The 23,618-nt window shown below is 47.3% G+C and overlaps 3 protein-coding genes and 1 long non-coding RNA gene across 4 annotated transcripts in view; 3 read left to right on the top strand and 1 right to left on the bottom strand.

Moving 5' to 3' along the window:
• MCM3 (minichromosome maintenance complex component 3) overlaps positions 1 to 23,618 on the top strand; it is a 368,003-nt gene that overhangs the window by 233,170 nt on the left and 111,215 nt on the right. The gene's annotated exons all lie outside the window — the stretch shown is intronic.
• LOC309338308 lies at positions 53 to 2,692 on the bottom strand. The gene is made up of 2 exons (XR_014154858.1): positions 1,110 to 2,692; positions 53 to 300 (listed from the first exon to the last, which is right to left on the bottom strand). It is a non-coding gene; the product is annotated as an uncharacterized lncRNA (long non-coding RNA).
• LOC309337541 (uncharacterized protein) lies at positions 4,909 to 9,252 on the top strand. The gene is made up of 3 exons (XM_081854113.1): positions 4,909 to 5,114; positions 7,092 to 7,191; positions 8,954 to 9,252. Exons 2-3 carry the CDS (start codon positions 7,125 to 7,127, stop codon positions 9,094 to 9,096), a joined length of 210 nt encoding a protein of 69 aa, XP_081710239.1. The 5' UTR covers positions 4,909 to 5,114; positions 7,092 to 7,124; the 3' UTR covers positions 9,097 to 9,252.
• Positions 16,776 to 23,618, top strand: part of TRAM2 (translocation associated membrane protein 2) — a 50,701-nt gene continuing 43,858 nt past the window's right edge. Inside the window, exon 1 of the mRNA XM_081855671.1 lies at positions 16,776 to 16,949. Coding sequence (XP_081711797.1) covers positions 16,830 to 16,949 — 120 coding nt within the window. The 5' untranslated portion in view covers positions 16,776 to 16,829. The remainder of the gene's footprint in view (positions 16,950 to 23,618) is intronic.

Genomic DNA, 23,618 nt, shown 5'->3' with positions numbered 1-23,618 from the left:
AGATAATTCCTTGGGCTATTTATGGACTAATGATCACAATCCAAGCAAAATGTTTTTGTTTAAACCCGAGTCTTTAATCAAAGGAAAACAATGTGCATTTTATCAGCATTAGGCAAAGAAATGGCATTGCTCGTTTTCATGTTTTTCGGAGGGACAACATTTCCTTGATCTTCCAAGGTACACAACATTTTTGCTTTCCATCATAACAGGTTCCATTGGCTGTATAGAAGACGGGGCAAAGCAAAGTGGAACATATGTTGAAGTTTTTCCGACAAGCAACTGTGTCAGATTCATTTGTCTCTGAAAGGGGGGAAAAAGGCAGTGGAGAAAATATGGTAAGTTTCTTTGTTTCTTGTATTTGAGGAAGCACCTACTTAACTATTATATAAGAGGCACAGAGATAGTATTTCTTAAAGAGCACTTAATGGTATCCTTTGCAGAATTTGAAAGGCATGTTCCCATGTTAACTTCACAGCCTGGGAGTCTTTGCATCACAAGTCTTGGTCTTGTTTATCATAGAATCATAGAATTGTAGAGTTGGAAGCGACCGCCAGGGTCATCCAGTCTAACCCCATGCAATGCAGGAATCCTGAATACAATCATCCTTTTCAGAAGGATTGGGTTCTCATTCAGACACCAAACATTGTTTTAAACAGAAATGAGAATGTTCATTTGCTAACCTAGAATCAGATACTGAAGACTCTGGTGCACGTGCATGGAAATCTTTCCTCTGCATCTCTGAAGCAAGTATGCTGAAGAGTACAGATCTGAGTACAGAAGGACCAATGAAACGACTTGGTATAAGGCACCTTCCCCTGTCGTACTTTTAGCACGCTGAGCATGTTAATTCAGTTTTTCTCCCAGGTAACTGATAATCTCACGTCTCAAAACTTTTTACTACCATTCCTCATTGGAAGACTCTTTCTTTCCCTACCACCCTTTATACAGCAAGGAGAGCCAGTGTGGGGTCCCTCCAGATGGCTCCCATCATCCCTGACCAAAAGACATGTTGGCTGCAGCTGTTAGGAGTTGCAGTCCAGCAACATCTGGGTGACATTGCCTTGGCTGCCCCTGCTTTGCGCTCACCCTGGAACTGAGATGCATCTTACCTGGATCAGCAGGGAACACCAGCGGGAGGAGAGCGAAGAGAAGGAAAAGGGCTCTCATGCTGAGTGCTGCGAGGGATCCTGAAGTCTTCAGAAAAGAGAAGACAGAGACACACAGTTAGGAGGAAGGTTGCACCTCCATTTATAGTGGCTCAGTGAAACTGGGAGGTATAGAAACCATGTAGTTATCCCCATGGCAATGGCAATTTATCAAAAGTTGTGTTGCAATTTTCTGTTGTTGATGTTTATTTGCTACGTCACAGAGAAGTATCACCGGCAGCTGAAGTTTGCATTTCAGTTTTGTTTGCCTACGAAACATCTACCGGTACCTTTATTATGAATGCTCATGAATAGAATATTACAGGATGAAGGCATTCCAATGAACAGGTGCTAATTAGCCGGATCTTTGTGACAGGTTCAGTGAGGTTGTATAATTGCCACAGGGTTTCGTGGTTTTGCATAAGATGCACTCGCCAGACAGAGCCTGAACCAAACTCTGGCACAAACTCCTCTGAAAATATGCTGCCCTTTAGCTGCCATTGGGACGTGGGTGGTGCTGTGGTCTAAACCACAGAGCCTAGGACTTGCTGATCAGAAGGTCGGCAGTTCGAATCCCCACAATGGGGTGAGCTCCCGTTGCTCGGTCCCAACTCCTGCCCACGTAGCAGTTCGAAAGCACATCAAAGTCCACGTAGATAAATAGGTACTGCTCCGGTGAGAAGGTAAATGGGGCTTCCATGCGCTGCTCTGGTTTCGACAGAAGCAGCTTAGTCATGCTGGCCACATGACCCAGAAAAACTGCCTGTGTACAAACGCCAGCTCCCTTGGCCAATAAAGCGAGATAAGCGCCGCAACCCCAGAGTCGTCTGCGACTGGACCTAACGGTTAGGGGTCCCTTTACCTTTACCTTAGCTGCCATACTTTTAACCAAAATTTTTACTGTTATTAAATACGTTGTTGTTTAGTCGTGTCCGACTCTTCGTGACGCCATGGACCAGGGCACGCCAGGCACTCCTGTCTTCCACTGCCTCCCGCAGTTTGCTCAAACTCATGCTGGTAGCTTCGAGAACACTGTCCAACCATCTCGTCCTCTGTCGTCCCCTTCTCCTTGTGCCCTCCATCTTTCCCAGCATCAGGGTCTTTTCCAGGGAGTCTTCTCTTCTCATGAGGTGGCCAAAGTATTGGAGCCTCAGCTTCAGGATCTGTTTATTAAATATAGACCAATGGTATAGCAGTGTCTGGCATGAAGGATTGTTAGAAAAATTGACATAAAAATTAAAAGTGGCAAGAGGGCAAAAGAAAAAAGACAACTTAGACAGGGTTTGGTAAGTTTTTATTAATTATACAAACAATGGAGCATAGGGCAGGGCAGTACCTACAGCATCAATACCGTCTGGTGTGTATGAGTCACTTCTTCTGGGTTGTTTAATATTCATTTAGGTAACCAGTAACAAAATGAATGGATATTGAAATAAGTGCATCTAAATTATTATCAGTTTAAACTGATATTTATTTACCTGTGCTCACCAATCTAAACACCATAGGTTACTGTACATTATATTACTCTAGTGATATTCAGCCTTGCCTATAACTTAGTCTACAACATGGGTAGGCAAACTAAGGCCCAGGACCCGGATCCAGCCCAATCGCCTTCTAAATCCGGCCGTGGACGGTCCGGGAATCATCGTGTTTTTACATGAGTAGAATGTGCCCTTTTATTTAAAATGCATCTCTTGATTATTTGTGGGGCATAGGAATTTGTTCATTTCAAAATATAGTCCGGCCTCCCACAAGGTCTGAGGGACAGTGGACTGGCCCCCTGCTGAAAAAGATTGCTGAACCCTGGTCTACAAGATTAAATTCATGCTGTTTTGTTTGTTTTTGTTTAATTTGTTATAAATTATATGTTAATATGCAACTGAATTTGTAAGTCTGTGAAACCATGTTTGTATATTTCTTTCTATTTAGATGTTGTTGGTTTTTTTTTTTTTTAAAAAAAACCCTCTGCTTTATTGTCCCGTTATAAGAAATAGATGCTGAGTTTGTAAACAATAGTGTGTCTTCACTAAGGTGTGAGGCCTCAGAACCCTGAAGCCGGTCTTGCTTTAGGTCTCAAGCCACTATTTCTTCCTCCTTATCAGCTGCTCATCACACAACAATTCCATTCCACTGCCATCAACACTCACCTTTTATGAGATTTTTTGCTTTCATTCCCCATCTCTGCATTAATGGGTCAACCTTACAAACACAAACGACTATCTTTGTCACCTACTGTGAACTTGTGTATTATAGTGTGATAAGTTATTAAGCAATAGTCATTTGTCCCAAAAGAAAGGATATCTGATTCAGCATGTTTAGAAGATTCCCCTCCCTGGCCCCGGGGCAGAAGTGTGCGTGCTGTGAGTCTTGCCTGAGCTAACTGCTTGAATCCCTCTTGCTGGTTTTGGTGCAAGTGCCCTGTGCTATGTTACTGGTTGGAAACCCAAAGCAGTGTGAACTCCTCTCCCTTGCCTCTCTGGTCCCCTACCCGGAACTATTGACCCCTGCCATTGTGCTGTGGGTGGCTCTTCTGACCAACCAAGAAAGGAAGGATTGCTGCCAAATGAAATGTCCATTGCAAACTGTGGTGTTCTGTCTCAGCAACAAAATGGACACCTCTCTTCTTTGTTCATTTCCTCCCACAGAGAAATAGTGCACAGCGTGTGCCTAGAGTTCCACCATTCTCAACATCTCCTTTCACCTTTGCAATGAGAAGTCCTATCCCAGCATACAAGCACACAGACACACCCAGGGGTGTTCATATATCAATAAAGGAGAGAGAGAAAGACTCTGCGTGCATAAACCGCCCTCTGGTTTTAGATGAAAGCCACTGATAGCAACCGTAAGGCTCTCGGCAGCCCCTCAAACATCCTCCCCATCACTATCATGCTTTGCTTGCCAAGCAGCTGTTTGGGCAAGATGGTACACAGAGATGGCCATTTTCATGCATGGTGCTCCCCCATCACAGTTGTGCCACAAAATTGGGGGGGGCAGAGTGGCAAGCTCAGGGGAGACCCACAAGGCTGCAATGGTCCACAGGTTGCTCACATGTGACAATAAAAGGATGTTTTTACTTACTTTCCCACTTCTGATAAGTTTTGTAAAATGGCCTGTAGGCCAAAGGGGAAGGCTGTGAGACCTTCACAGATAAAACACTTTGGACAGAACCAGTAAAAGCTTTCATGTCTCATGACCTGAGGAACTAAACTCCTGAAGGAGCAAATAGGGTTGATCCACCTGTTGTAACGTTGCTCCTTGGAAATGGGCCAAGAGGGGCTAGGATCAGTCACAAACACATGAACCCTGGAAGAACCAAATAGTCCATTTATATTCAGCTTGCTTATTTCACCTTTTCCTGGTCTTTCGGCTTAGCCCCATTTCCGATCCTTAATTTCAGGTACCCTCAGCAAGAACAGTGAGATTCGGCCTGGACTAAAGAGTACCATAAGGATAACACCACTATCAATAAATCCCTGTTACTTGGAGTGGCTTGGTTGACCTCGGAAGATGGGGAAGCCTGGTGGGGGGACTACTCAAATAATATCAGGGTTGATGCAGAGGGTCTTGCTAATGAACAGAACTAAAAAGAATTTAATAGTATTAACAAAAAGCCTCATTATGGGGTCCCTGGCTTCTGATTCTGATCCTATCTACCACACACAAACTGTCTTTGAATTTTATGTATGGTAAGCAAGAGAATGGTGGGAGGGGCATCAGAAATGCCTCTGCCTGAATGTCACAAATGATGATGTCACAGGGATTCTGTGGTGAAGGTTCTGTTCTGCATCCATAGGAGGCCCAGCTGAGACTGGGAGCAGAAACTGGTGGCAGCACTTGAAAGACAGGAATACTCGGATATACATACTGTCCTGCCAGCGCCACTGTCCATAGACACTCCAATTTGATGTTGGCGGGAAATAGCCTGCTATTATAGATTCTTCACACAGGCTTTAGAGGCAAGAAGGAGAGGTAAAGTTCTACGTTCCAATAGAAAAACTGCCATTGATTTAATAGGTTTGGACTATATCGCTTGGAATTTTTTAGGTTTCTTTAAATTGGCCAAACATGGGAAGAGAAGTTGACCTCTGGAATTATTTTGAGATGTGAAGGTGGTTGCTTTTTTAAACACACACACACACACACACACGGCCCATAGAAAACAACTATGCACTTGGGTGCAAGTGCCCATTTTGGGCAGAGGGGGTCCCCCGGCTGGGGACGTCGGGACCAGGGGCAAGATGGCAGGGTGGGAGAAGGAACGGGAGTCCAGAAGCCAGGAGTCAAAAAGCCAAGAGCCCGAGGGTCAGAGAGCCGGGAGTCACGAAGTCAGGGGTCTGAAGATCAAGAAGCAAGGAGTCAAGGAGTCAAATGAAGCAAGGCAGGGAATGTGTTGCTGTGGCAAAGAGCCGAAGGGAAAATGCTGACCTTATATCCCTTCCCGGCTCTTGTCACCTATGTGCCCGCGCCTTGCCTCTCCAGAACAAACTTAGAAAGGCCCCAGTCCTGCAAAGTCCTATTGGTCACAGGGCCTGGCTCCTGCATGCACACCTGACAGTTAGTTTGGTTTTCTTCTTGGAGTGGTCACTGTGTCTTGTCTCCCACCCAGCAGACACAGGCAGAAGTTCTTACTTGGAAGTAAGAAAGAGATATTTATTCAGGCAAGTATATTGGGCCTCGACGGAAGACACAAAGATGTCCCAAGAGGTTTCCCTGCACCTCCTGCCAAGCTTTTAAAGACAAGGCATGCCTTGCTCACTTGTGAGACTCCCTTGCCTTATGGGAATATTGGGGCTGCAAGCATGTTCTCCTCTGTCAAGGAGATGCCTGGTTCTAGGAAACAAGACTGCACCCTCCTGCTCAGGCTCCTGTTCAGTTGATGACCTTTCCTGGTCAGTCCCTGCCCCCTGTGGCTGATCACAGCCCTCCCCAGCCTCCATGGAAGGGAGATTCAGCATCCCTTCCCTGCTTCGAAAGCAAATGAAGTCGTAGAAAGGGGAGATCTCCTTTTCTGCAACCCAAGTTTGCCCAGTTCTGCCCCCCTCCTCTTTCCTTCTCCAGCAAAGCCTGCCAACCCAAGGCTGATGCCAACTGAACTGCAGAACTCAGGCCACAATCACCCAGGCCATTAATCTGTATTGCACAGGTTTTTAAAAAAACATGTGAAAGTATGTTTTAGAAACTGATTTAAAATGAAAAAACACCACAATAATCCCACAATAAAATGGAATGATTCTGGAATTCCAATTCTGGCATGACCATTTTCTTCCCTGTAAAAGACTGTCATGTGAATACAAAATCTACATACAGGAAAGATATACAGAAGACTAGATTTCCATTCCGGTTCATAGTCCTTTTCTATCCATTTTTTTGTGTAGTCATTATATTCTTTTGCAGATTGAAAAAAATAATAATTAGAGCACTGACTCTATACTGAGCATGAGTGCAATCCAGCCAAAGTTATGCACTTTTAAGATGCACTGGTTTCAGTAAGACCAAATATGTGCTTAAGTCCAAATTCAAATCACTGGTGGGACATCAAAAACTTTAAATCGTCAGAAGCCAGAATAAAATGGATCCTTTTTTTAAATAGAGTTGCATCAATCCCAGGCATGTGGTTAACTCTCTCAGTGAAATATATGCCATTTTAAAGTGCTTACCTATGAATGAATTGTTTACAGACTGCCCCAATATTTAAAAATACATTGTTTTACTGTGGCTGAGACTCTTGAGTTGCCATCTAATGTGTTATGTTTTCTCTTGTGAATACAGGAGGATAGCAAAAACAAACAAACCCCCAAACTAAAACAAAAACACAGCTTGCCCCCATTGCAGGAGGAATGGCCCTTATTTGGGTAGCATGACGTGCCTGTTAATTTCATAGATTTCATAGCTATAATATATTTAAGAAGCACAGTCTCATTGTATCTGTGCTACTTTCCCTCCTAGTGCAATTTGAGTTCCACCTGTACATCAGCCAGCATGAGGATTCTTTGTTTTTTCCTGCTTATCTTTTTCCTGTTCCAACCTGCCTACCTGGACAAATCAGGTAAGTGTCAAAAGGGTGTGAACTATACACATTTTCAATTTGCTCTGGTGTTTCCCCCAAGGAAAAACTCATTTCCCTCTTCCGTATTATGTGTGTTTTCATAACCCTTCTCTTTGGGAATGGCCCGACAGTGTCATGTGGGTTATTGTCACCAAATTAATTCATAACTATTGCAGGGAGCTCCCAGGTGACTAGCAGGTTCCTCCTGCTTCTCTTGGTGTGGCAAACAATATGTTTATTTATGAGGGCTGCCTCCTATTCATCCCCTGCTCTTTTTAAATTATTGTTTCAAAAGGATAAACAACCACACAACTTTCCGACGACATCTGAAGGCTGGAAATTGTGCCCTGGGTTGGGACCTTTTTAATGTTTGACATTTTAGAACATGAAAAGAGCTGTGCAGGATCAGACCAAAAGCTCATCTGTTCTCAAAGCTGCCAATTAGATGCCTCCATGGGAAGTTCCCAAGCAAGATGTGAGCACAACACACACACACACACACACACAATTTCCAGCAACTGGTGTTCAGAGAAACACTGCCTCTGATATTGGAAATGGTAGATAGACTAGTATTGGCCATTGAAAGCCTTGTCGTCCATCTGATTTGCTGGCCATCAGTACAGCTTGTGACTCAGAAGTCCCCCTGTAGCCATTGGGACTTACTCCCAGGTAAAAGCGCAAAAGACTGCAGGACTATAAACCATATTACATAATGCAGAGCACCTAGAATATTGTTAGCTAACTGAAGATGAAGAAGCAAGAGCAATGCATCAGAAGTTAATTATAATGAGGGCTTAGCATTGCAGATGGGACATTCAGTTATTATAAGCAGGGAACTGGCAATGGGTATTTTTTTAAAAAGAAGCATTAAACTGATGGAGGGGCAGGAATGGAGCGGGGGAACTTTGGCCTTCCAGGTTTTGTTGGAACTACAACTCTCACTATCTCTGGCCATTGGCCCTGCTGGAACTGAAAGGACCCACAACATCTGAAGGGCCACATGTTCCCAGTCCCTGCAATAATCAGCAACATTTGAATGGGTATGTTGAATGAGCCACCTCCAAGAGAAAGTGTTGCGCTACAGATGACAGCAAGCCTCTGCCTGTGGTGATTTATTGGCGAGGGTTTAGCCACACACACAGGGGTGCGAACTTGAATAAAATATTGGGGGGGGGGAGGTAAGCCCTGACTCGCATAATCAATCACATGGCGCAGTGCACACACATCATTTGAATGGCAATGCCGATCAGCTTTGGGGGTCCCGACCCCCTCTAATATTTTATGGGGGGGGGTGAAGTCCTCTCAGCCCCTGGGTGTTGGCTCCTATGCACACATGAATGTCATTGCGTGATGCTGGAGACAAGAAGAGGTGAATATTCCTCTGTACACCAGTTCTTTGTCCATGCGCAACATCGTGTGATGGTCCCTCATGAAGTACTCCTGAGTACCAGGATATACACAGCGTTGTTGTGCACCTAAACAGCAGAGGAAAATCAGAATTTAGAGTCCTGGTACGATAGTAAGCTGTGCAAACATTCCAAAAGAGCCTTCTTACAGATGTCCCCAGTATTGCTGACAGGGCATGTAGATATTGATCTGCTGGTGCTTCCCCTAACATCTCAATCTCTTGTATTGGAAGATTTATGGCAGTCCAGTCTGTGCACGTGTTGTCTTGGTCTTCTCCAGCTTCATATAATGTCTTCTGCGCAGGAGTCCAGAGCAGCTCTGATAAGACTCACCAAGTCTCATTTTCTCTATGAAGGCACAGGGCGATGTAGGAGACTAAAGGGAGTTTGCCGGCATACTCTCTGCCATCCTGTGGAAGTCTACGTTGGACGATGCAACAACGGAATGGGAAATTGCTGTGTTGACGATGCTGAAGATATTCGGAGACACAGACAGTAGGAGGCCTGCTGGAAACGGCAGCGAAGAAAGGGAGATATGCAGCCGAAAACAAGGCTTGTGGTTCTGGGGGAAATGCTTCAGTGGTCAGGGGAGAAAGTCTAATGGTTTACATGGTCATAAATAAATGCTGTTCATTACTGTGAACATATATCAATACGTATTTGTGCAGTGGTTATTTTTCTCTTGATGAGTTCTCCAAAATTGCCAAAAGCGGTCTTTCAAAACCCTGAAGTCTTATACAAGTCTGCTATGGCAGACCATTGCATATGGAGATTGATATTACAGAACTGAAATTTGCATTGCTGACTGCTCGTATGTATTATACACTACTTTTATTGTAGAAAAGCTAGAATTATGGGGCCCAAACCCACTGAGCTTCAACAACCACTGCTTTAGGTGCTCCCAAAACATTTGCTGCTGACAACTGTGGGTTGCACGTTTGTATTCAGAATATGCTGGTTGAGGTGCTATAGAATATGATGCATTGTCATTGCAACAGTGTAAGTAACGCTGCACCACCCCATGCTTAAATTGAGTGCACAGCGTTGTTCTGCTGTACGCTGCAATAAACCTGGTTGGCTTACCTTTCAGGAAGCATTTTTAGCATCATGATGCACTGCAAACTATTTTGTTTTACTGCCTCTTTCTTCAGTAGTTGGGAATTGGCTTTATAGGTCAAATTTAGGATCCTAAATTTAGGATACTTTCAAGAATGTGTAACTTGCTGCTGAGGTGGAATACACAGGATGAAACGGTTAAATCAGCTATGATAAAGTGGGCACAGGATATTGGGTATAACATTATGTTTGCTGACTGGGAAAAGTTATGGACCACCGGTATGAAGTTTACGGCATGTAATGCCTTGAAAGAAAACATTATGAAAATGATATATAGGTGGTACATGACCCCAGTCAAGCTAGCAAAAATATATCACCTGTCAGATAATAAGTGTTGGAAATGTAAGGAAACTGAAGGAACGTTCTTTCACCTCTGGTGGACTTGCCCCAGGGTTAAGGCCTTCTGGGAAATGATATATAATGAGCTGAAAAAGGTATTCAAGTATACCTTCCCTAAGAAACCAGAGGCCCTCCTTTTGGGCATTGTTGGCCAGAGGGTGTTAAAGAATGATCGAACATTATTTATGTATGCAACAGCAGCAGCAAGGATACTTGTCGCCAAATATTGGAAAACTCAAGATTTGCCCACGCTGGAAGAATGGCAGATGCAACTGATGGACTACATGGAGCTAGCAGAAATGACTGGCAGAATCCGAGACCTGGGAGAGGAAGCAGTGGAGGAGGATTGGAAGAAATTCAAGGACTATTTACAAAAACACTGTAAATTATATGAGTGTTAAGAAGGATGAGAGATTTGAAAATAATAGGGCACCATAAAGTTAGTTGAAAAGATTATGAGAATGAGTGAATTTTATGAGAAAAATAAATTTTGAATAAATATCATGTCAAAATTAGGTATTTAAGACCTAGATAAAAGTATTCAAAGTTAGGGACAAAATATTGGAAATGTGTACAATAAGAATGGAAATAAGGTGATAAGTTGCTGGCTAAAGTTTTATAAATTTGGAACGCAGGAGCGAGAGATGTGAGGAAGTCCAAAAATGAAGAAAAGATGGTTATCATAAGATGTCAAATTTTATGTTTGTTTCTTTTTTGTCTGTTTTCTGTGTATTCTGTTTCTTTTCTTTATTGTATTAACAAAACTCTTAATAAAAATATAAAAAAAAAAATAATAGGATCCTGGAAATGGTGTTTGAAATTTACTCCTTTGAAACATAGCTGTCAACTTTTCCCTTTTCTTGCGAGGAATCCTATTCGGAATAAGGGAATTTCCCTTTTAAAACCAGTATGGCCAGTATGCACCAATAAAAAATTGAGGCATTCTACCGAGAAAGCTTACACAAAATCTTTTTTTAAAATATATATATATATATATATATAATTTTATTGATTACAAAATCTTAATGTCCTGAGACTCAGCTTCATTAGCAAAAAAAAAAAAAAAAAAAAAAAAAGAGCATTTTATATGCATTATAACACTGTGACACCAGATGGCGCTGTGGAGTTCCATCTTTCACCAGTGTGATTTTCCGCTACAGTGGTACCTCCGGTTAAGTACTTAATTCGTTCTGGAGGTCTGTTCTTAACCTGTAACTGTTCGTAACCTGAAGCACCACTTTAGCTAATGGGGCCTCCTGCTGCCGCTGTGCCGCCGCTGCATGATTTCTGTTCTCATCCTGAAGCAAAGTTCTTAACCCGAGGTAATATTTCTGGGTTAGCGGAGTCTGTGACCTGAAGCGTCTGTAACCTGAAGCATCTGTAACCCGAGGTACCACTGTATGAGGTTTACGTGTTCTTCTGAAACGCTTTTTTGATGTGTCCAGATCCAGCCCTGGTTGATTAATGAGTTGGAATGGTTAAGATCCCAGCATATTCTGGTCTTTACCTGGCTTCACTACTATAAAAAGCCTGGTTTCTTTTCAGGACCGAGATATAGTCCTACCATTGCGTGTATTATTACATAATATGTTGGTCTAGGATTTAAAACAATCTTGGAGTCAAAACCCATCAAGGCCTGTGACTTTCCCCCTTCTCAGCTTTTTGATGACATCACAGATCTCCTGTTCTGAGATGGGTTCTTCCACGAAGTCTCAGTGCTGTTGACTCAAGGGCTTAAGTTTTACTCTGTTTAACCAGGGCTGGATCTAGACACATCGAAAAAGTGTTTCAGGAAAATGCGTTGTAAACTGCATAGTGAAAAATCACGTTGGTGAAAAACCGGGACTCCACCTCGCCATCTGGTGTCACGGTGCTATAATGCATATAAAACACTTTTTCTTTACTAATGTAGCTGAGTCTCATGTCCGGATATTCGCAGTTGAAGGGTATTATAGAAGTCACTATCAAAGCATGTAAATATTTTGTTTGTAGAAGCTGAGTTATAATAGGGCATGCCCTCCGAAGTTAGAACTCTACATAAGTGGTTGTGTTCTTTCCCTTTATGTGTAGCACTCACACCAAGAATCTAGAACTCTTATTACCAAATTTGCAATACATACTGTATGTTTTGGCCATGGCAACAGAGATGTGATCATTGTCCAAAGCTTGTAATTCACAATGTGCTTGCTCTCCATGAGTTTGTGCTGTCTTTCCAGGGAAATAGTTTATTTCAACAAAGCTAACTTGCATGAATTTTCTCTCTCTTTAGATTTAATGCCTCTTTAATATTATGTCCTCCAAGGGCTGCTTTGAAAGAATCCCAAATCATCACTTGGCTAAGCTCCTGGTTGTCATTGGTCAGAAAGTAGCTATTACCGTAATTTCCTGTAGACGTCTGACATTAATTCTCCTTTTGTAAAATTAAATCCAACACCAAGTAGTGAGTTGTAATGGTGCCCATGTTTCCTCAGAAGCTGTATAATAAAGATGCCATGCACACCTCTGTGGAAAGTGCCTGCCCCCGAGAATGCCCTCTCCTGGGCCACCACCCACCTCTGAGGGTGGAGGAACCACCAAGAGGGCCCCTCTGCCAATCTTGGCACCCAAGAGGGTCTGAAGGGAAGGAGGCAGCCTCTCAAAGACCTGGCGTCAGAGTCATTTAGGGTTTTAAACACGAATGTGAGCACCTTGAATTGGTCGCCTCTCTCCTGATAAATGTCACCAACAAGGGTGACCAAGGTAGTTTCAGTGCCGTGACTGGGCCTGAAGCCAGACTAGAATGGATCCAAATAAACTTACTTCAATACTGGGTTAAGATAATGTTATGTACTGAGTTGCATAGGATCCAAATTGCAGCAGCCTGATTGGTCCTAGAACAATAGGGTTCAGAACGCAGCAGTCTGATTGGTCCACAGGAGCCATCCAATCCAACTCCAGGTGGAAGTGAAGCTGCAACCTGTTTGGCCTACAGGAGAATCCCGGAATTAGCCAATCACATGGCGCCCATTGTGTAAATAATGTATATAAAGCAGATATTTCGGGAGAACCGGCATTCCTCACTACTATGAGCTGAATAAAGAGCATGAAATCCACACTTGACTCCGAGTATATTTCAGATAACAAAAACTGGATTAGAGGAGATCAAGCCTTCTCATTGGTGATCACAAGACTACTTAGAGATGCTTAAAATACTAAGCGGTTTGTAAATGCTTAAAAATGAATAAAAGAAATAGCTTCTTCTGTCTCCCCTTTCGGATTGTGCTTTTCCTGCGCTTGGATGATAGGCAGGCAGAAGGTCAGGCTTTAAAAATCCCACTGTCTGGCTGGGTTGTGTTCCATTTCATTCACTCAGTTCATCTGGTGGCCACTGGAGGGACCAGAGATAAAAGGCTGGCGCAGTCATCACCAACCAGTCTTTTCCATATGAAAGAAGCAGCAAAGGGCAAGTTTCCAGCCTTGCTTAAACAGTTGCTAGCACAGTATATGAAATAAAGGTTGGGGGGAGGTCAAGATGCATTATTCGATTCTGGGGATTTCCCCGCCATTTCATACTTTCTGCCATTTCACACTTTCCTTGCACTTTCTGGAAACTGGAGACACTCTTGTTCCGGCAGGCTTTCTCAGCAGGATAACTGGGTGGGTGTTCACCATGAGGGTCTATTTTGTATACTGTAGTCTTAGTTTTAAGTGTAACAACTGGTTTTGAGTGTAGGTGTTTAAAACCCATTTCTTCCTGTTTCTATGGTACACTGCCTTGCTATGACTGCACAGAAGGGGATTTGTCTGTTTCACAAGTATGATAATTGTTGGGCTTCAAGGGAATAGCTGCCAGTATGTGATATATCATATCCCAGTGTTTATTATGGATTTATTTTATTTTAAGGTGTTTCAAACTTTAGAGCAAATACAGTGGTACCTCGGGTTACAGACGCTTCAGGTTACAGACTCTGCTAAACCAGAAATAGTACCTCGGGTTAAGAACTTTGCTTCAGGCTGAGAGCAGAAATCACGCAGCAGCAGCAGGAGGCCCCATTAGCTAAAGTGGTGGGTGCTTCAGGTTAAGAACAGTTTCAGGTTAAGAACGGACCTCCACAACGAATTAAGTTCTTAACCCGAGTAAGGAGCTGGGAACTAGTAAACCAACCAGCGGCAGCTAAAAAAGCCAATGCAATTCTGGGCTGCATCAATAGGAGTATAGCATCTAGATCAAGGGAAGTAATAGTGCCACTGTATTCTGCTCTGGTCAGACCTCACCTGGAGTACTGTGTCCAGTTCTGGGCACCACAGTTCAAGAAGGACACTGACAAACTGGAACGTGTCCAGAGGGCAACCAAAATGGTCCAAGGCCTGGAAACGATGCCTTATGAGGAACGGCTAAGGGAGCTGGGCATGTTTAGCCTGGAGAAGAGGAGGTTAAGGGGTGATATGATAGCCATGTTCAAATATATAAAAGGATGTCACATAGAGGAGGGAGAAAGGTTGTTTTCTGCTGCTCCAGAGAAGCGGACACGGAGCAATGGTTCCAAACTACAAGAAAGAAGATTCCACCTAAACATTAGGAAGAACTTTCTGACAGTAAGAGCTGCTGGACAGTGGAATGTGCTGCCAAGGAGTGTGGTGGAGTCTCCTTCTTTGGAGGTCTTTAAGCAGAGGCTTGACAACCATATGTCAGGAGTGCTCTGATGGTGTTTCCTGCTTAGCAGGGGGTTGGACTCGATGGCCCTTGTGGTCTCTTCCAACTCTATGATTCTATGATTCTAACTTCAGTACCATGTACACAGGGCTGCCAACATGAATAAAATAGGGGGGTGCAGGTAAGTCCTCCCCCTCGTAACCGAATATAAGACATGGTGCATGCAAACCATTGGAAAGACAATGTCCATCAATTTTGGGAGGGGGTAGCCCCCTCAAACATTTTATTGAGGGCAGGCAAAGGGACCTCAGGCCCTAGGAGTTGGATCTTATGCATGCATATAAGCATGTTTTATAAGATACACTCCCGCAGTTCTAGGCAGGGCTAGGCTGATACGTAATAGCTCAGGAATCCTGACTGTAACTCAGCCCAGATGACTACTCCACATAAATTCATCTTCACTGAATTTCTTAGCCTGCAGAGATTTCAAACACTCATGCATTTTCCCAAGGGGGAGAGTTTTTCTTTTTTTAAAGGAACTGACGGAACATCAGCCCTTTGCTGAATTGTAAAATCATCTTTGTTGAAAGCAAAACGTATCTTAGTAGATTAGTTGCATGATACAGAGAGGTGGCCCAGAATTTATTTGCAGAAATCTGGCAGCTACTCCAGGTTCAGGGTGGGAGACTGTAGGAGCTGGGATGGGTGCACTGTTTGTTTTGATGCTTTCCCCTGGCCTGTACAATCACTAAACTTGCTGGGCTTCACCATATACAGAGCCGGTCCACCCATGAGGCAAGGGAAGACAAATGCCTCAGGTGGCAGGATCCACAGGGGCAGAATATCCCACCTCCAAGTACTGCATCGCCTGCAGCCACCATCATGGTGGCAGCAACAGTTGTGGTACACAATGGGAGGCATTGCTGCTCTTCCTCTTCTCCAGGGAGATGGCAAGGGCTGCCCTCCAGGATCTCCTGCGCTCCAGCGTGATTCAGAGTGGGTCTCTCCCCCCAACCCTAACAGCCTTTGATTCTCACTTCAATGGTGGGCTAAGGTTAATTTGATTCCCCCGCTTGTTCCCAATGTAGATCTTCACTCCCTCCCCCTACCGTTCCCTGGCTTTTTTTGGGGGGTGCACCATTTTGTGGTTTCCCTCAGGTGCCAAAATGGCTTGGCTCAGCCCTGGCCACGTGTGTGTGTGTGTGTGTGTGTGTGTGTGTGTGTGGTGCCACAGGTGAAGAACAGGCACAGTGGGAAGCCTACCTATGGACTGGCTTTAGCACCAAGTTTGCAATATTGCATGTAAACTCCACAGCCCTCCTATGGTGCAGAAGGTTTAAGTGTGTAAACAAAAAACAACAACTGGTGACAGGCTACACATTTTTTAACGCAAGCCACAAGCAGCTAGTTAAGTTTCTAAAAGACAAGAGACTACTGTTTGTGTACCTATAGGCATCACAGACTGCCACAGCCAATTGTGCTGGAATTTTACATTTCTTAAACGTATCTCGACACACGTTATGTATAAAGCAGTGCCCACCCATTAGGTATGTGCAATCCTGTGCACCTTGTGCACAGCAAAGTGTGTGTGTGTGTGTGTGTGTGCGCGCACCACACAAACGCAAAAACACACACACCATTGAGAGCAGACAAGACAAAGGCCAGCTCAGTCCAGGAGCTTCTCTCTCTCTTTCCTGCAGAAAGGACTCCAAAAGTGAAAAAGCCCGAAGGCGCCTGGGCGCAAAGTGCGCGGGTGTCTCGCGCGCGCGTGCTCCGAAGCCAACGTGGCCGGAATTGGGCCGCTGGGTCCCGTCCAGCTCCGCGGGATGCCACGACGCCAGGCCGCCGGGCGAAGGCAGAGCGCGCTCCGGGACGCGGCGGGGTCGGCGCGGAGCAGCAGCAGCAGCAGCACTCGGGCCGCCCCCCGGCCCGCCCCCGGCGGACGCCCGTCCAGGCAGAGGCCGGGCTAAGGCGGGCGGGGCGGAGGAGCCCGGCAGCAGGCCGGCAGAGCGAGAGGCGCGCCTGCGCTGGGGGGCCGGGCTGCGCCTCGCCCGCCCGCCCGCCAAGTTGTCCGAGGGGCCGCGGAAGAAGCAGGCGAAGTTGGCGTCGCGGGGGCCGCGCTGCTGGCGGGTTGGGCGCCGGCCATGGCGTTCCGCAGGCGGGCCAAAAGCCACCCGCTCTTCAGCCAGGAGTTCCTCATCCACAACCACGCCGACGTGGGCTTCTGCCTGGTGCTCTGCGTCCTCGTCGCGCTCATGTTCGAGGTGAGCCTCCGGCCGCGGGACCCCGCGTCCTCCGGGCTCCCCGCCAGGGAGCTGCTGCTGCTGCTGCTGCCGGCGGCGGCGGCGGAGGAGGAGGAGCCCCTTCCGAGGTGAAAGCCACTCCTCGCGCTGTCCCGGCCCTTCGGGACACATCCCGCCCCGGCCAACCCCCCCCCCCTTTCCTTAAGCGCTCCGATTCATGGGTGCCTGTCCCCGTCCGCTTCCGACGGCGCTCCCTCTCTCTCCCCCCCGGGAGCCCTCGAGCTTCCTTCCTGCTCTTGCGTCCCCGCCCGGTCCTGCTGGCGGCGGCGCCGCCGTCCAGGGGTCAGCTGTGCCGGGCAGCTGCCCCTCAGGCCCCCCGGCGCTGGCTCTTGGCGAGCTGCCGCGCAGGAGGAGACCCGTCGGGGGCGCCGCCTCTCTCGCCCGCGGCCTCCTCCTTCTCCCACCCCAGGCAGGCAGGCAGGCGAGCGGGTGGCCCCTCCAAGGAGCAGCGGAGGAGGAGGAGGAGGCTGCTTCCCAGACGGCTTGGAGAATATGGGCCTCAGTGGGGCTGGGCACTGGAACAGAGGAAGCTGCCCATACCGAGTCGGACCCGTGGGGCGCCTGGCTCAGCAGGGTCCACACCGACTGGCAGAGGCATAGCTCGGCTCCCTCTGGCCATTGGCAAGGAATCATGGAATGGTAGAGTTGGAAGGGACCCGAGGGTCATCTAGTCCAACCCCCTGCAATGCAGGAATATCAGCTGAAGCATATATGGCAGATGTATCCATGTGGAGAGGTGCAGTTACCACACCCCTTGGGCCTGCACCCTGGCGGGGGTCAATCTGGCCAACCCCATCTTTCAGCCGCTACCTGCTTCTTGGGTGCTTCTTTCCTCTGCAAGCAAACCGGCGGCAGCAGTGAGGAGGAGGAGGAAGAGGAGTCTCTGGGGACCCATCTTGGCGAGACGACTAAATTCATTGTGCCTGTTGCTGCTTGCCGTTTCCGGCTCAGGGGAGCAGGCAGCAAGCCACCAAGTGGCGTAGCGTGGGTTGTCAGCACCCGGGGCAAGGCAAGTAATTTGCGCCCCCTAACCCTAACCCCCAGATGTTGCGCCTGGTGCGGTTGGCCCCCCCTGCACCCCCCACGCTACGCCACTGCAAGCCACTGCCCCTGTTTCCTTGCCCTCCAGCTCTGGGCAGTAGGGCCCAATCCACCAGCACTTGCAGCTCCCAGAGAGCGTGCAGAGGCAGTCTAGGCCGCTGCTCCCTTTATAAAGTAAAGGTAAAGGGACCCCTGACCATTAGGTCCACTCGTGGCCGACTCTGGGGTTGTGGCGCTCATCTCACTTTATTGGCCGAGGGAGCCGCCGTACAGCTTCTGGCTCATGTGGCCAGCATGACTAAGCCGCTTCTGACGAAACCAGAGCAGCGCACGGAAACGCCGTTTACCTTCCCGCCGGAGCGGTACCTATTGATCTACTTGCACTTTGACGTGCTTTTGAACTGCTAGGTTGGCAGGAGCAGGGACCGAGCAACAGGAGCTCACCCCGTCGTGGGGGTTTGAACCGCCGACCTTCTGATCAGCAAGTCCTGGGCTCTGTGGTTTAACCCACAGCGCCACCCGCGTCTCTTGCTCCCCTGCCTGCATTTTTCAAGTCAAGGCAAGGGAGCAGCAAGGAAGAGGAGCAGAGTCTGCTTTTACTCAGAGCAGTTGGTTGCCTTTGGTTGGCAGTTTGAGAAAGACAGGGCTCTCTGTGCCCCCCCAAGGACCCATTGAGAAAGAGAGCACAGAGGATGAGTGAGGAGGAAGGTATCTGGGGTCTGGCGCTATCCTCCCTGCTGTGCTGCCAGGAGGTGGAGGGGGAGTGGGCCCTCTGCTGTCTCCCTGGGCAGTTGAGATCGGGGCACCTGGGCCAGGCCTCCCTGCCTTGCTGCCCAGGGAGTGAAGGAAACAGAAGCTTCTGCTTAGTCTTCCTGGCATAGAACAGCAGGCACAATCATCACATCAACCTCACATCTCCCCCAGCATCCTGGACCCTGTGCTGTTCCGGAGACACACTTTGCTCATCCTTGTATAACTTCAATTCCCTTTTGCTAATTGGCGTCTGTTTAAGGCATCCCTTTTAATACCAAAGTGTTTGCCTACTCTGCAGATAATTCTTCTCCTCTTAGCCTCTTCTTACCTGTGGGCATCTTGTTCCTTTTAGTTTTCCTCTGAAATCTCTCATCAGTGTCCAGAAGCAGACAGAGAGCATTGCTATGCTGGAGCCATAGGATTTATGCCACACTATCACTGTAACGGGACGCGGGTGGTGCTGTGGGTTAAACCACAGAGCCTAGGACTTGCCGATCAGAAGGTCGGCGGTTCGAATCCCCGCGACGGGGTGAGCTCCCGTTGCTCGGTCCCTGCTCCTGCCAATCTAGCAGATCGAAAGCACGTCAAAGTGCAAGTAGATAAATAGGTACCGCTCAGTGTCTCTGTGTGCTGCTCTGGTTCACCAGAAGCGGCTTAGTCATGCTGGCCACATGATCCGGAAAAACTGTCTGCAGACAAACACCAGCTCCCTCAGCCAGTAAAGCGAGATGAGCGCTGCAACCCCAGAGTCGGTCACGACTGGGCCTAATGGTCAGGGGTCCCTTTACCTTTATCACTGTAACATGGAAGAGCCCTATCAAACTCCCACCACTCCAGTCCCTAGGCCTGTCGTTTTGTCACTGTCTGGTGGCATGATCTGTGCACTTTCGAACACAGTTCCAGGGAAACCTTTGCATCCTCAGAGGTTGTTTAGCGGTTTCTCAGTGAGAGTATTGATCATGAAACCCCTGGTACCCTGGAACTCTGATTGCTCCCTATAGCCGTTGGGGCTGCATTCTGCAGTGTGCTCTTGTAGCATCCTTTGTGAACTCTGTGCCTTAGGATGTGCCCAGATTCCTGAGCAGATAAATGAACATGAAAGAGATTCCTTGAGGCTAAAAAGTTTCTGAACCGCAGGGCTCTCTCCCCACCCCTTTATGTGGGGGAGCAACTCTTAGATAGCCCTCTTAGAGAGGGTGTGTGTGTGTGTGTGTGTGTGTGTGAAGTGAAGTGAGAAATGTGGAAAATATCTGCTATTGTATGGTTCTATCCAAGAGAGCCTTGCATGGTTCACCTCATGAGGACACTTAACAGCTTTCTTTTTCTTCTTGGGCTAATGTGGAGTAATCTGATGCTTCCTTCTTCTGTCACTCATGAATTACTGACATGGATTAGAATATTAGCATCACAGACAAATATGCACTGAAAAAAATGGGGCAAAGTCATTATTTCACTCCGTATTCCATAGCCAACCTTCATTCACTACACAGTCAAAATGGATGTTCAAAGCATTTAAAAAATAAACGGTTTTCATTAAGCAATGGTGAGCAGTGGCGTAGCGTGGGTTGTCAGCACCCGGGGCAAGGCAAGTAATTTGCGCCCCCAACCCGTGGATTTGCGCCCCCTAACCCTAACCCTCAGATGTTGCGCCCGGTGCGGCCGGCCCCCCCTGCACCCCCCACGCTACGCCACTGATGGTGAGAGAGGGTCCTCAGAAAATGCAAGACTGCGTTAGGAAGCAGGTCCTTTTATTGGTATCCTACTTTATGGTATTGGTATCCAGGGACAAGGGTGGTGCTGTGGGTTAAACCACAGAGCCTAGGACTTGCTGATCAGAAGGTCGGCGGTCCGAATCCCTGCGACGGGGTGAGCTCCCGTTGCTCAGTCCCTGCTCCTGCCAACCTAGCAGTTCAAAAGCACATCAAAGTGCAAGTAGATAAATAGGTACCGCTCTGGCGGGAAGCTAAACGGTGTTTCCATGTGCTGCTCTTGTTCACCAGAAGCGGCTTAGTTATGCTGGCCACATGAGCTGGAAGCTGAACGCCGGCTCCCTCGGCCAATAAAGCGAGATGAGCGCCACAACCCCAGAGTCGGTCACAACTGGACCTAATGGTCAGAGGTCCCTTTACCTTTACCTTACTTTGGGAGGGTTTCTGGGCTACTTCATCTCTATGTTATTGCTCACTAGGTCTGCAACCAGGCAACCCCCTGCCCTCTGCACAAGCAGGGACAAACCAGGTTGATTCTTGCTGGTGGGTTGTCTCTTGTATGTCTGCATATTGCAGGAGCCAGCGATGGCTGCTTTGTAATTTGGTGGCATGTTGTCTCCACCTATAGAGCTGTGTTTGCTTTATCTCTCCAGTGAGGTGTTACTGTTGTGTAGGTTGTTTTCCTTGGGGAGTGTTGTGGATGGTCATGCTGTGGCATGGCTGCCGGTCCAGCCATGGTGCATTCCTATGCTTGTTTGATGTCCCAGACATTTACATGTTCAACTCGTGGGATCATGTTATCGGGACAATGGCTTTCTGTGAGCTTGTTTCGCTGCTGCAGCACACAACCAGAGCATGTGGCAGGTATGGCAGGAAGGACGAAAGCACTTTGTTCTTTTTTCATAGAACCATACAACAGTAGAGTTGGAAGGGACCCCGAGGGTCATCTATTCGAAGCCAGTACAATGCAGAAATCTGAACTAAAGCATCCATGACAGGTAGCCATCCAACATCTGCTTAAAAACCTGCAGGGAATGAGAGTCCACCACCTCTCGTGGGAGGCAGTTCCACTTGCTGAACAGCTCTTACTGTCTTACTGTCAGAAAGGTCTTCCTGATGTTGAGTCGGAATCTCATTTCATGTAATTTGAATACACTGGTCTGAGTCCTACCCTCTGGAGCAGGAGACAATAAGCTTGCTCCACCTTCCATGCGACAGCTTTTGAGATATTTGAAGATGGCTCTCGTATCTCCAGGCTCAACAGACCACCTCCCTCAACCGTTCCTCATAAGGCTTGGTTCAGACCCTTGATCATCTTGGTTGCCCTCCTCTGCGCATGTTCCAGCTTGTTAACATCATTCTTAAAATGTGGCTCTCAAAACTGGACACAGCATTCCAGGTGTGATCTGATCAAGGCACAATAGAGAAGTACTATTGATTTGGACACTATACTTCTGTTGATGCAGCCTAGAATAGCGTTAGCTTTTTTTGCTGCTGCATCACACTGTTGACTCATGTTCTTTAGCTTGTGGTCCACCAAGACCTCTAGATCCTTTTCACATGTCCTGCTAGTAAGCCAGGTGCCCCTCATCTTATACTCGTGCCTCTGGGTCTTCCTGCCCACGTGCAGAACCTTACATTTGTCCTGTTGAAATTCATTTTGTTAGTTTGGATCCAGTTCTCCCATCTGTTTAAGGTCATCGTGAATCTGGATTCTGTCTTCAGTAGCATTAGCTATCCCTTCCAGTTTGGTGTCACCTGAAAATTTGATGACCATCCCCTTCATCTGTAGGGCACTTGTATGGTGAGCACATCAAACTCATGACGTGGACTGTATTATGCTGATATCACCCACTCATTTTGCACTGATAGAACTCCTTTAAAAATAAAAAAGCCTGACCCCACAATAAAAAGGTAAAGGGACCCCTGACCATTAGGTCCATTCGCAAACGACTCTGGGCTTGCAGCGCTCATCTCACTTTACTGGCCGAGGGAGCCGGCGTTTGTCCACAGACAGCTTCCGGGTCATGTGGCCAGCATGACTAAGCTGCTTCTGGAAAACCATTTACCTTCCCACCGGAGTGGTACCTATTTATCTACTTGCACTTGACTTGCTTTTGAACTGCTAGGTGGGCAGGAGCTGGGACTGAACAATGGGAGCTCACCCCGTCGTGGCAAGCCCTAGGCTCTGTGGTTTAGACCACAGCGCCACCCGCGTCCGGACCCCACAATATGCCTTCCCTATTTGCCATTTGGGCAGGAAAGCAATTGCAAAAAAATGGCATGGATCAGAAAAATGGAATTGTGAGGGAAAATTCTCTAGGAGTACTGGAAGAAGAAGAAGAGTTTGGATTTGATATCCCGCTTTATCACTATCCAAGGAGTCTCACAGCGGCTAACAATCTCCTTTCCCTTCCTCCCCCACAACAAACACTCTGTGAGGTGAGTGGGGCTGAGAGACTTCAGAGAAGTGTGACTGGCCCAAGGTCACCCAGCAGCTGCATGTGGAGGAGTGGGGAAGCGAACCCGGTTCCCCAGATTACGAGTCTAGCGCTCTTAACCACTACACCACACTGGAGAGGATCCTGTGCCAGAGATCAAAATTGCACCCCATCTGTATTTGAGACGGGGGGGGGGGAGGGGGAGTCAAACAAATCTTCCTCACGTGTTCCTTGGCCTTATTTTAACCCATTTTTTTCATTCCCAGCCCTCCTCATTCAACCTTGGCATTTCATGGCTGCTTTCCTTCCTTGGTGTTCCTTCCCTACTGGAAATAAGTATTGGGTAGCAAAGGATCCTCCTCTTTGTGTAAGGGATGCCTAGAGCCAGCCTGACACCCCCAGCCTTTGGTTCCTCTTGCTTCCCACCTCCTGCCCAGTGGAGCCCAGGGAATGTTTTGCTGCTGCCAAGACATGAATGTCCTCTGTCTGATTCCTGCGCAGGCCTGCCTTTTTGTGGTGTACAGCTGGAGGGTTTCTTTCAGAACTTCAGACTGTCCCAAATTCCATCCCTCTAACGAGATTTGGGTAGTTGTGAATGGAGGCTTTCTTTCTCCTCCCCCCCCCCCCGCCCCAGGCTTCTCGGGGGTTCCTTCCAAGGTCTTTCTCCCTGTCGCTCCAGGCAGTTC

This window comes from Podarcis erhardii (genome assembly GCF_964252035.2).
Source record: "Podarcis erhardii genome assembly, chromosome: 3".
Lineage (NCBI taxonomy): Eukaryota > Metazoa > Chordata > Lepidosauria > Squamata > Lacertidae > Podarcis > Podarcis erhardii.
This window is presented reverse-complemented; position numbering and strand designations above follow the sequence as displayed.

Coding starts and splice junctions, on each gene's coding strand:
- LOC309337541 (XM_081854113.1), top strand. CDS start 7,125: ATGAGGATTCTTTGTTTTTTCCTGCTTATCTTTTTCCTGTTCCAACCT. Junction 7,192..8,953: donor TGCCTACCTGGACAAATCAG/GTAAGTGTCAAA, acceptor TTCTCTATGAAG/GCACAGGGCGATGTAGGAGA.